At 46.1% G+C, this 12,332-nt stretch overlaps 1 protein-coding gene across 2 annotated transcripts in view; it reads left to right on the top strand.

Annotated features, from left to right (window-relative positions):
• PLEKHM1 (pleckstrin homology and RUN domain containing M1) overlaps positions 1 to 12,332 on the top strand; it is a 44,769-nt gene that overhangs the window by 19,038 nt on the left and 13,399 nt on the right. For both annotated transcript variants that reach the window (XM_026658665.1, XM_026658666.1), the window contains exons 5-6: positions 1,901 to 2,141; positions 2,790 to 3,704. In XM_026658665.1, coding sequence (XP_026514450.1) covers positions 1,901 to 2,141; positions 2,790 to 3,704 — 1,156 coding nt within the window. The remainder of the gene's footprint in view (positions 1 to 1,900; positions 2,142 to 2,789; positions 3,705 to 12,332) is intronic.

The raw sequence follows: 12,332 nt of genomic DNA, 5'->3' as shown, positions 1-12,332 counted from the left end.
ATGGGTTCAAAGTTAATGAGAAAACAACATATATATCTTTTTACCCAAAAAATATAGTTTTCTTAGTTCATATAAAGATTCAGAAGACCAGACATCAGACTAGCAGTGCATGCTCTTTCGTTCCCTTTTTGGCTGAGTCCTTTTCCTTCTCATGCACTTTTAACAGTAGCAAAAGTCCTCTTTGCCAGATGCATTAAAATAGGAGGTGCTGGAACAAATTGGTCAATTAAAGAGCAACACATTACTAGGACCAGATAGTAGAGCCCTGAGTTCTGAAGGAACTTGAAAGCAGAGCTGCTGACCAAAATGTGCATCTCAAATTTACCTATGATACTGGAAGGTAGCAAATATGCTACCTGCCTCTTTAAAAAAACATGCGAACGGTGATCCTGGGCATTACAGTGATTAAAAATAGAATTTTCAAATGCCTAGATTGACATGATAGGACAGGGACAAACAAACATGGCTTCTGTTACTGGAAATTGTCCTTCTCTAATCCACTACAGTTTGAGGGCATCCACAAAATAGAAGGTAAAGGAGAACTGGACAAATTCAGACTGGAAATAAGATGTAAATGTTGAACAGGGTGGGTTAATCATTGGAAGAATTTACCAAAGGTTATGGTGAATTCTCCCTCACTGGGAATTTTTACATCAAGATTGCATGTAGGAATTATTTTTTCACACAACGCACAGTCAGCCTGTGGAACTCCTTGCCAGAGGATATTGTGAAGGCCAAGACTATAACAGGGTTCAAAAAAGAACTAGATAAGTTTATGGAGGATAGGTCCATCAATGGCTATTAGCCAGAATGGGCAGGGATGGTGTCCCTAGCCTCTCTTTGCCAGGAGCTGGGCATGGGCGACTTGATGATTACCTGTTCTGTTCATTCCCTCTGGGGTACCTGGCATTGGCCACTGTCGGAAGACAGGACACTGGGCTAGATGGACTATTGGTCTGACTCAGTGTGGCCATTCTTCTGTTCTTATTATGTTCTTATTTCTTTTTTTTTAAGATCTGGTCTAGTTTAAACAGGAATTATGTTGGGGAATTCTACAGCCTGTGTTATACAGGAGGTCAGATTAGAGGATCAAGTGGTCCCTTTTGGCCTTGGAATCTAGGGATCTATGTAATTTTGTTGGACTTCAAAAAGCCACTTGGGCTGCATGGGTTTAACTGAGGGCAGTATTTGATCTTGCAGTTGTAGTTAGAAGACACAGTCAACTAGAAGTGTTTTACATGATTTAGATAAAGTACAAGAGCAGAAAAGTAGCTCAACTGAGGAGCAAGTATGTAGAAGCAGCTCAGCTTGGATGCAAACTTAATGCAAGCACCTGTTCTAAGAGCTCTGCAGCGCAGCACTAAGGGAATGGGGTGGGGGGAAAAGGTTGCCTAGTGTTGCTCATTTAGAAGCAGCAATGGCCAGATGTAGATGGCGTCTCATTCAGTGCTTTGTGATGGTGGAAACGGCAGCTACAAAATTAGGTCTCTTTGATCATGGTGGGATAAATGGTGGATCCCTTGGGGTGTTTAGGAGGATGCTGAAAACTTCCCACCCTGACCTCCTGGTGAAGAATCTTGTTCAGTTAACTGCAGTGACCAAGGAGAGAGAACTTGTCTTGGCCATGCACTGGGGTAGGACTGACTAACTGACCAGTAATTAGATACAGAGAGCTGCTAGTGCAGCTTACAAACATTTGTAACTCATTAAAAGGTAAATATTCTTGATTTTGTAGGCAGTTAAACCCTGACCCTTTATGTATTTATGTACCTGCTTCGTTTTATACATGTGAGCGGTCCCACTGCAGTTAATGGTTCCACTCATGTGTCAATTTAAGCGTGGATATGTTTACAGGATTCTGGCCAAAGTTCAGTAATATTTCAGTTCTTTTTTTAAATAGAAAAGAAGGAGCTGGATATCAGAAGACGATTTCTACAGGCCTTCTCCAGAAGGGAGCAGTAAAGGCCTAACTGATTCTTATGGGTCCTCTCTTGAGGGGGCCAGAGAAGGCCGGTCCACAGAACTGATCAGTGCACTTGATTTGGAGGGACCCTTCTTATCCTCTTCAAAGACTGGGAAGCCCAAGCCATCCCCTGACCAGGAACAAAAGGGCTTCCATGTTGTTCATCGCAGGCAGATCGGTATGTGCATTCCAACCAAGAATGGACCAGTTGGGAAATGGGATGAAAAGTCATCTCATTGAAGAGTCGATGCCCTTTTTTAGCCTTCCTTTCTGCTGTGGGTGCCTATATACTGGGGAGAGCTGGAAGTCAGCTTGTTCTTTCTAGAAACTACCTGGCAAATCCTCACTGTGAAAGAAGTGGTTTACACCACATTATTCTGATCAGACCAGTTCTGAGCAGGTTTAGATGACACTGTTAATAACAGGGCCAATAGTGGCAGCCATGTTTGGGCTCCCAGTGTTGCTGAGCCCACATTAACAGTGACTGGAAATATTTAGAAAATTTCTCTAGTGTAGACAAGCCCTAAGGATGCCTTTCTCCCCCGTGGCTCAGATGTGTAATCACTGACACCAATGCAAAGTGCAGGCAGAGTTACAATTCTCACTGGGGAGTTTTTACACACTCGTTTTGCACTGGTGTCAATGCAAGGTGCTTCGCAGCAGAGAGTAATGGAAAATCAGGCCATTATCTAACAGATTCAGCTGTGTCTATTGAATATTTTTAATGCTGTTTATTTGCATGCTAGTGTGAATTGTTTATTGGCTTTTCTCTGCTTTGTCTATCATATTCTTCCCGGTTTCATGGAAATGCCTTGTCTTCCCAAAGGTCTTTCCAATCCGTTCCGAGGCCTCCTGAAGCTGGGCAGTCTGGAGAGGAGGGGAGCAATGGGCCTCTGGAAAGAGTTCTTCTGTGAGTTATCCCCACTGGAGTTCCGCCTCTTCCTGGACCACGAAGAGCGGATTTACAGTGAGAATTACTCTCTGCTGCGATGCGAGTCGCTGGGGCTGGTTCACAGTGATGGCCGGTTTGAGCTGGTGTTCTCTGGTAAGAAACTGTGCTTACGAGCTCCTTCCCGAGATGAAGCTGAGGACTGGCTAGACAGGATACATGAGGCTCTACGCAAGTGTCGGCCTCAGCAAGAGGAGGAATGGGAGACGCTTGACTGTCCAGAAGACGACCTTGAAGGACACACAGTTGGAGTGTTGCTCAGTGACTCAGCTGCTTTGCTCCAGTACAACAACACAGCTGGAAATGCCTATGATTGGACGTCTTCTCTTGCACCGGAATTAGATGCCATTAAAGAATCGGTTCTTTATATGGATGTAGATAAAGCTTGGGCTCCTTTTATTTTTTCCTTGTCGTTAGAAGCTTTAAAATGCTTTAAAGTAAAAAACCATGAAAAAATATTAAGCAACAGCTATGGAATAGAGACAATCCAAGACATTCTTCCCGACACGAGTCTTGGTGGGCCTGCGTTTTTCAAGGTGATAACCTCTAAAGCCATCTTGAAGCTGCAGGCTGAGAGTGCTGATGCTGCCGCAGCATGGAGGGGGCTTGTTCGTAGAGTATTAACCTCATATCTCGAAACTGCAGAGGAAGCGCTGACACTTGGTGGCAATTTGGATGGGAATTCTCAGGCAATCTTGAAAAACACTGTAAAGGAAAATGGCTTTTTCTTACAATATCTGGTGGCCATCCCCATGGAGAAAGGACTGGACTCCCAGAGCTTCATATGTGCAGGTAGGTACATGTTGGCTTTGATTTGCTCACTTACTTCAGCCTCTGCTGGAGAGGCCAGGGCTGGGTTAATGGGGCATCACAGCTGAAAGTCATGGCTATGACCTGTGGGATAAACATGGGCAAATCATGAGGAATAAGTGCATGTTCTAAAGGCTCAATATTCCAGTGACAAATAATTTAACTTTAACAGCTTTATAGTACAAGTGTGACAACCTTCTTATGTAAAACATTCATTTAACCACAAACAAATACCTCCTAATATACAGGTTATTTTGATTTAATAGGATAACAATCATTGATTTCTACATAAAGCTTAATTTGCTTTTTCTTTAATATGGTAAGTTGATTAAACTTGAAAAATCCCCTTCAGACTTCTCTGTCACTCCTATAAAGTTTCCTGTGCCCTGTGTGTTTTTCAGCACTTTCTTTTTACTCCCGTTTTATCTTTCCCACTCAGTCTCTAACTATCTCGGGTGCGTCTATTCATTTCTTAAACTTCAGTTCCTTCTGTCCTAATAACGGATATTCTGCTCTTGATAGATGGAAGCCGCAGACTGAGTGTTTTGCAGTGCCAGCCCAACTTCCTGTCTCTGCCAGGTGGAACAGCCTCTGTCTGAGCTTTACTTTCCTCTGTCTTCAGTCATTTTATAACCCTTTAAACTGGCCTGATTGGGAATCTAGATTTTCCATCCAGACTTCTCTTTGCTGTCCGCCACTTGCGCTCTCTCAGGAGCAGCTTATAGCCCCTTTGTCCTACCACAGGTTGGAAGAGAAGGATAGGAGTTTAGAGAGAGACTCTGGCTCCAAGCCGTCTGTAGCTTTAGACTCTGCACATACAGTGCATGGCTCTTGCTCTTCTTGCAATGCACTCTTCTCTCCACCTGCTGAGAGCTGTACACAGCAGCCTGCTCAGTCAGGTTCTGCTCCCATGTTCACTGACTCTAGCAAGGGTGAATTGTTCCCCATTTTACACACACAGCCACTTACGTGGGATGTGACTAGCAAGAAGAAATCATTACCCAAGGTCTCACCAAAATGAACCCACAGGGGAAAGCTAGATCCAAGAATCCAGTTTATTTGGTTTCCATCAGCTCCTTCTAAGTGTTTCTACTTCCCTAGGTGAGCCTGGACATTTTTTTTTATCTAGCCACAGCGGAGACTGTGTGTCAGCTTTACTAGCTGGTCACATCTATGGAAATAAGTCACACATTTTTAACAGCTTTCAGAGTGGTAGCCGTGTTAGTCTGTATCAGCAAAAAGAACGAGGAGTCCTTGTGGCACCTTAGAGACTAACACATTTATTTGAGCATAAGCTTTCATGGGCTAAAACCCACTTCATCGGATGCATGCAGTGGAAAATACAGGCGGAAGATATATATACACAGAGAACATGAAAAAATGGGTATTGCCATACCAATTGTAACGAGAGTAATCAATTGAGGTGGGCTATTATCAGCAGGAGAACAAAAAACTTTTGTAGTGATAATCAGGATGGCCTGTTGAAAATGAGCCATCCTGATTACCATTAAATGGGTTATAGCCCACGAAAGCTTATGCCCAAATACATTTGTTAGTCTCTAAGGTGCCACAAGTACTCCTCGTTCTTTTTACATTTTTAACAGTGAGAGTAATTACCCATTGGAACAACTTATCAAAGGTCATGGTGGATTCTCCATCACAGACGTTGCATCAGCAAGGAAAGATTCTGGTCCCTGTTGCTGCGTTGGCTCTGCAGGGCTAAGAGGAGTAAGACATAGTCAGATCATATTCGGATACAGACAAGGAACAGATCTGCTGAGTTAGAAGCAGTTATTGTTTACATAGTCACTTTTCAGAGTAGAACCACAGTTCAGGGTGGCACTAAAACACCAAGTGTTACCAAATACAAATGTTGCCACCTTTAGTTTAATTCTGTTTCACTCTCACCTGATCTAGTTCATTCTCCATCAGAACGTTCAAGCCCAGCAACAGGCAGCTACTTGGTTGGATACAAATTGAATGGATTCAGTTTAATATCTCAGCCTCCATTGATTCTAGTGAAGACAATGCCAGGGCACTCCTGTTAGATTGCTTCTTAGGCCTGTGTCGAGAAGGTGCAGGAGGGAGAAGAGGTGACACTGGAGACACCTGACTGCTGGGCCGCTCTCTCCCACACCATCCCCCGCTTGCTGAGGAGCAGGCTGCAAAGGCAAACAGTAAGAATTGGGGGCCCACATCTCAAGTAGACAGGTCCTTGGGAGTCATGGCCTGTCTGCTTTCCCCCAGGGCTTCCCAGGGAACAGCTTTCTCGCTAAGCAGAGTTTTCTTTGTCCCTAGCTGGTCATGCCAGACTAAGGCTATGTGTACACTGCACTTTCATCAGTAAAACTTTTGTTGGCCAAGGGTGTGAAAAAACACACCCCTGACCGACAAAAGTTTTACCAACAAAAAGTGCAGTGGACAGCGCTTTGTTGAAGGAGATGCTCTCCTGCTGACAAAGCTACCGCCCCTCGTTGGGGTTGGTGTCATTTTGTCAGCAGGAGAGCTCTCTGTAGACATAGCCTGAGACTCTGCCCCTATCTTTCTCTTCCCAGGAAGTAGGCTCACTACAATAGTATGCATGCCTCAGTAGTTGGAGTCAATCATTTCCCTTATTGTCTTGCTGCTCACGATTTGATTTTATTTATTGTAGTTTTTCACGTTTTTGTTTTTTCTGTAACTGCTTTGGTCAGCTGGAAAACTTTGGGGAAAACATCATAGAACTTTGATTTCCTATCTCCATCATCTGGACAGGATATACATTACCTACTGTTTGCACTGCCCCCTATAGAGCAGAAAAAAATCTAATGCACTGGGAAGTACACGCTTCTTTCTTTAGCAGGTCAATTGTCACTGTTTCTGGATGCTCCCTCTTTAAATCTCCCTCTGCTGGATTTTCCTTTGTTACTTTTTCTGGTTTCATCATCTCATTTTCTCCTGACCTTTCTTTAGCCCTGAACCACTGTGCTGCCCTGTAATAATTACAGATGTACTCTGCAACGTGTGGTTCCATACACAGCCAAACTTCCCAAGGGCTGTGCTCTTTGGACCCATCTTCAGAAGTGAATGGGGGGGGGGGAGGAGGAGGAGTGTTTGTTACTCTCTAACTGTTCAATCTCTCTTCTTTTAAGGTTGCTCCAGACAGAGCAGACTCAGTTTTGTGAAACCCAAACTTTGTGCATTCTCTGGCCTCTATTACTGTGACAGCTGCCATCAGGACGACGAGTCTGTGATTCCATCGCGCCTTATCCACAACTGGGACTTGACTAAAAGAGTAGTAAGTCTATGGATGGTCCAGGCAGGGGATACCTAATTCTTTAAAGATCCCCCCGCTCAGCAGAAAGGCTGATATAATCCTGGGGGGTAAAAATGGGGCAGTAGTGAGTAGAAGCAAAAGGTGATTTTACCCTGGTATATGGCATAGGTGAGACCAGTACTCGAATATTGTGTGCAGTTCTGGCATCCACGCTTGAAAAAGGATGTTGAAAAATTGAAGAGGGTGCAGAAAAGAACCGCAAAAATAATTTGAGGGCTGGACACTACAACACTGGGGGAGCTCCATCTGTTTAATTTTCAAAAAGATCAGGAGGTGAATTTATTACATTGAATCATAGTATATCATAGAATATCAGGGTTGGAAGGGACCTCCGGAGGTCATCTAGTCCAACCCCATTAAGTATCTTCACAGGGAGAAAATACCAAGCACTGAAAGGCTCTTCAGTGTAGATGGGAAAGGCAGAACAAGAACCAATGGCAGGAAATTCAAGCCAGACCAATTCAAATTAGAAATGACACATTTTTTAACAGGGAAGGTGATTAACCTTTGGAACAAGCTGCTACAGGAGTGGTGGATTCTCCATCTTTTGGAGTCTTCAGCTCAAGACTGGATGACTTTCTGGAAGATGTACTTGAGTCATGATGAAATTCTCTGGCCTGTGTTATGTGGAAGGTGCAACGATCTTATGGTCCCTTCTGACCTTAAAATCTTTGAATCAGCACTTTTGGTGCCCAGTCAGTGACTGTTTCTTCCTCCTCTGTGTTTTCCTTTTAAACTTCCTTTGCAGATAGGCAGTGCTCCAACATCCATTGGAGTAACTGGGAACTCTTTCATCGATTTCAGAGTGCTTTGAATTGAGCCCCTATCAATGCTTGCTTTTTCTATATTTTAGGTTTGTCGACAAGCTTTAAAATTTCTGAATCAAATCCGCAATCAACCTTTAATTAATCTGAAATTGGTGAAAGAAAGCCTGTATGCTCACGTGGAGAGGATGAGTCGAATCTGTAGAAGCAGAGAACAGCTGAAACTACTTGGCGATTACCTTATAATGTGTCGCAGTGGGGCCCCGAAGAAGCTTAGCAAATGGTGAGGCCCCTCTCTAAGAATTCCCAGGCATCCTAACCTTACGGCAAGGCAGTGATCAATCCTGAACCCCAAATTGCCTTCCTCCCAACCTTTGCTTGATTCATCTCTCTCTCCTCCCTCTCTTCTGTCCTTTCCCCAAACTGAGAGAGGCAGCACCTTCAGTGCAAATCTTCCGGTTGATCTGCAAAGGACATGAGGTGCTAGATAGTCCATAGCACCAAGTGATCCAGCCCTGGGTCCAAGGAGAGGGTCTGTCTAGTTCTGGAGCTCAGCAACTCTCTGGAGGAGACTGAATTAAATGAACTCATGGGAGCTAGAAACTGCTGGGTTTTAATCCTGACTCTATCACCTGCCTGACTGTGTGATTTGAGCAAGTAACTCATCCTCTCCCTTACTCCCTTATAAAATGGAGATGATATTTACCCACATCATGGGAGTTTGGGAGGATTTGCTAATGCCTTTATAGTCCTTGGAAAGCATGAAGTGCCGGATAAGTGCTAGCCATTGTCCTGCTAGCCACACTCTGCCTTCCAGCCAGGCCCATTTCATCAAAACAGTGGGTCAGAAATCACCTCCCTTCTCGCAGGGCCGGCTCTAACTTTTTTGCTGCCCCAAGCAGCAAAAAAAAGCGCCGCCCCGCTGAGCCCCCGCTGGAGCCCGCCCCCCCCCCCCCGCCCCCCCCCCCCCGGCCCCCCCCCCCCCCGCCCCGCCCCCCCGGCGCGCCCCCCCCCCGCGGAATGCTGCGCCGCGCTGCCCCCTGCCACCCCAAGATTGGCCGCCCCTTACCAGGTGCTGCCCCAAGCATGTGCTTGGTTGCCTGGTGCCCTGCCTTCTCGAACTGAATAAGACAGAAAGCTGCGGGTCCATACATACCTTAACACCTTGGCTTACCCTGTGCTCCTGCCTTCATTAGATAGGGTCCTGTGCATTGTTCTCTGCCAGCTTTTGCTCTCTTAGTACCCACCCTGTGGCTGTCCTGGAGATGGGTCCTGCTGTTGCAGGTGCTACTGGGGCCAGCCATATAGGGCGTGTGTGATATTCAAACTCAGCCCCCATCCAAAGCTCTGGGCACCCTTGAGCATACATTTAAAAAATTCCTGAATCAAATCTGCAATCAACCTTTACTCAGTCTGAAATGGGTGAACAAAAGCCTGTATGCTCACATGGAGAGGATGAGTCGAATCTGTAGAATCAGAGAACAGCTGAAACTACTTGGCAGGAGATGTAAAGTAAAAATGAAACAGAGCAGCACCTTCTCTCCCCTCCCCTCCACACACCCCATCTGTTCCCCAGTCCTGTGACCAATGCAGCTTAGAATCCCTCTGTGCACTTCCCCACTAGACAGCAGGCCCACCCTTGGTGTTTGTCACCTCTGGCAATCTGATCACATCTCATCAGAGTTGGCATTTTCCTTAAAGCCCCGGCTCTTGGAATCCTGTGATTACATGAGTATCTCAGCTTTAGTGTTTAAAGTTTCTAGCCCACCTGGCGAGGAAAAAGCTGGAAAACATGACCCTGAAACACTAAAGCTAGAAGACAAATTAAAAAGATCCCAAATTATTTTTTTTAAATCTTCTGATTTTTAAACCAAGCTGATGATTTTAAGCAGCCTGAACCATGACTTTTGGATGCTTGTGACTGGCAACACTCCCTCAGCATCCTCAAGCCTTTGCCAGTGCCTGCCCAAACAGATGGGCTTTCCAGTGATCCCAAAGGACAATAAACGGGAGCCATGCTGACCCACTGGGAGCAGACCACTCCAGAGGAAAGGGACCCTCACTGAGTGCTCTGCCAATAGCCCTCCTCACAGTTCTACCGAGGCCTCTCCTGATCACAGCTATGGCAGATCGGGAGGGCCCAGGCCGTTGGATGTCAGAGAATGGTCATTTCTCACTGGTTAACTGGATTTCTCCAACTCCCACTAACCCAGAAATCCCCCTGGTTTGTGCTGGGGTCCTTGGGACTGTTTTCCTCTGACTTCTCCTTTGGAATTGAATGGGAAGTTCTTGTAGCTTTTGTTCTTGTGACTCAGCAAGTCTCTGAGCCAGCTTGCTCTGTGGTAGAGTGGTGCTGGAAGGGCTTTGTGGTTTTCCCTGTTTCCATCTGCTGTTAGGAGTTGTTCTACATCAGTTCTGGGCCCACGTGTTAAGAGATGGAGGGAAAGAAATCCTAAGAAAATACCATCCTGAATCAAGGCAATCTCCTAGCTTGAGAGGAAACAGCTGGGTAAAATTATGTAATAAATATACTCTCTGACCATCTCTCAGACCATTTTTAATGTAGAGGTAATGGGAACAAAATCTGTGATCAATAATAGTGAAGTCAGATTTGCAGTAGTTTTCTTCAGAGTCTACGTCATCTGTTTCGTGTCCACCTCGAAGTCTGTTACAGCCCTGGTGAAATGTGTCCGACATTTTTTGTTTTGTGTTTGTTTGAAGACTTGATCATCGGGACTATCTATTGGAATCGCCCCATAAATACAGTGTAACTGATCTGAGACAGGTAAGAGCTTTGACTTATTTTTTTACTGTGTCACTGATGAAAATGTTTTGGTTTCTTTGCATGGAAAGGAAGCTGAAACTGACACTTTTTGCTACTTATAAAGGATCAAATAACTCACTTTGTACCTTTAATTCCTTTGCTCAGAGTATCTCTCTCACTGTGTGAAACTGTGCCTGTATATAGGGTACAGGCATATGGTGTTCAGTTCTGTGTATAATATGTAAAGCAACAATTTAGTCGTGCCAATTTTTAGTAAAAGTCATGGACAAGTCACAGGCAATTTTGTACTATATAAATACCCCTGACTAAACCTTAGGTGCTCTGTGGGGTGCCGCTGCTGCTGGGGGGTGGGGCTGCAGCTCGGGACCCCGCTACTGCTGCTCCGGGGCCGGCCGCCCAAGCAGTGGCCAGTGTGGCTGGCCACCTCAGCTGCTCAGACGGCCCTGGGGTCAGCCGCACTGGCTGCTGCAGAAGTCAGGGAGGTTCCGGAAAGTCACAGAATCGGTGACTTCCATGACAGGCTCGCAGCCTTATTAATATGCACCTAACCTGAGCTCTAGTTGCATGTAATATTGATCCAGGGTTAACATATAAATTACACAGTCACAGGGTATTCACCCATGGAAGCTTATGCTCCAATACATCTGTTAGTCTATAAGGTGCCACAGGACTCTTTGTTGCTTTTTACAGATCCAGACTAACATGGCTACCCCTCTGATACAGTCACAGGGTTCACTCACTGCTTGCGGTGCCTCCTGCTGGCCATCCTGGGGATTAGCTCCATGCACGCTCCCTCCACTGGTGTATTCCCCTGTTTTGTCTTGTCTCATCCTGCTACCCAACTCACTGCTGGACCTGCAGCTTCCTCTTCATGGCTTGGCCCTCTAGCCTGGACACAAAAATCCTCCCCTTCCAAGGAATTCAGAGGCCGTCCAGACCCTGCTGTCAGGGTGGCGTCTCCAATGCCTGTGCCACTATCCAGTGGCTGGTAGGGGAACCCAGGCCCGCCCTCTACACGGGTTCCAGCCTAGGGACCTTAGAACAAGGAGCCATAGCCTATATTGCCTTAGTCCTCACTGCTGTTTCCCTGGGCTTCTTCCTACTCTACTGGCTTCCCCCCTCTCTAGATTTACCAGGTTCTTGACTCCCTCCACTCAGAGAGTGACTGCAGCCTGCCTTCCTGCAGCCAGCGACATGCCTGTTCTGCACAGCTGAGCCTACTCCTAATTAGTGGCCAACTCCCTGGTTCCTCCTCCAGGTGCACCCAGGGGAGTTAATTGGCCTGCCTAGCCACCTTAACTCCTTCCAAGCCAGTGTGGGCAGACACCCCACCACATACTCCCAACCTCAATCCAAACCCTGCACTTCTCCCACCCCTCTCGTACAAAGAAAGGATGGATAGGCTTCAGAGCGTGCCCAGACGGGCAACAGACACTGGGTCTGTCAGCCCAAAGAGTGAGGAGAAAGTTCCAGAGTTTGGGACCCTCTGTTTGGAATGCCCTGGCTGCAGCCCCGACTTGACCAGATCTGGGGAGTTCATGGGCAAAACGCAAGGAGGGATGGAGTGTCTCTAAGGTGCACAGGACTCAAACCATAACACGTTTCTTCCATCCAACTGCACTCAGTGATGGTAGGTGTCTGGGTGAATATGAGAGGCCCTGCTACAGCCTCTGGGGCTAAGTCACCAGCCGGATTTTCTCATTTCAAAACTGGCCCTTTGCTGTGCCCTGCATCCCAACAGATGC

This window comes from Terrapene carolina, unplaced genomic scaffold, assembly GCF_002925995.2.
Source record: "Terrapene carolina triunguis isolate 2854851 unplaced genomic scaffold, T_m_triunguis-2.0 Scaffold495, whole genome shotgun sequence".
Classification (NCBI taxonomy): domain Eukaryota; kingdom Metazoa; phylum Chordata; order Testudines; family Emydidae; genus Terrapene; species Terrapene triunguis.
The sequence above is the reverse complement of the archived record's forward strand: the minus strand, read 5'-3'. Positions and strand labels throughout refer to the sequence as shown.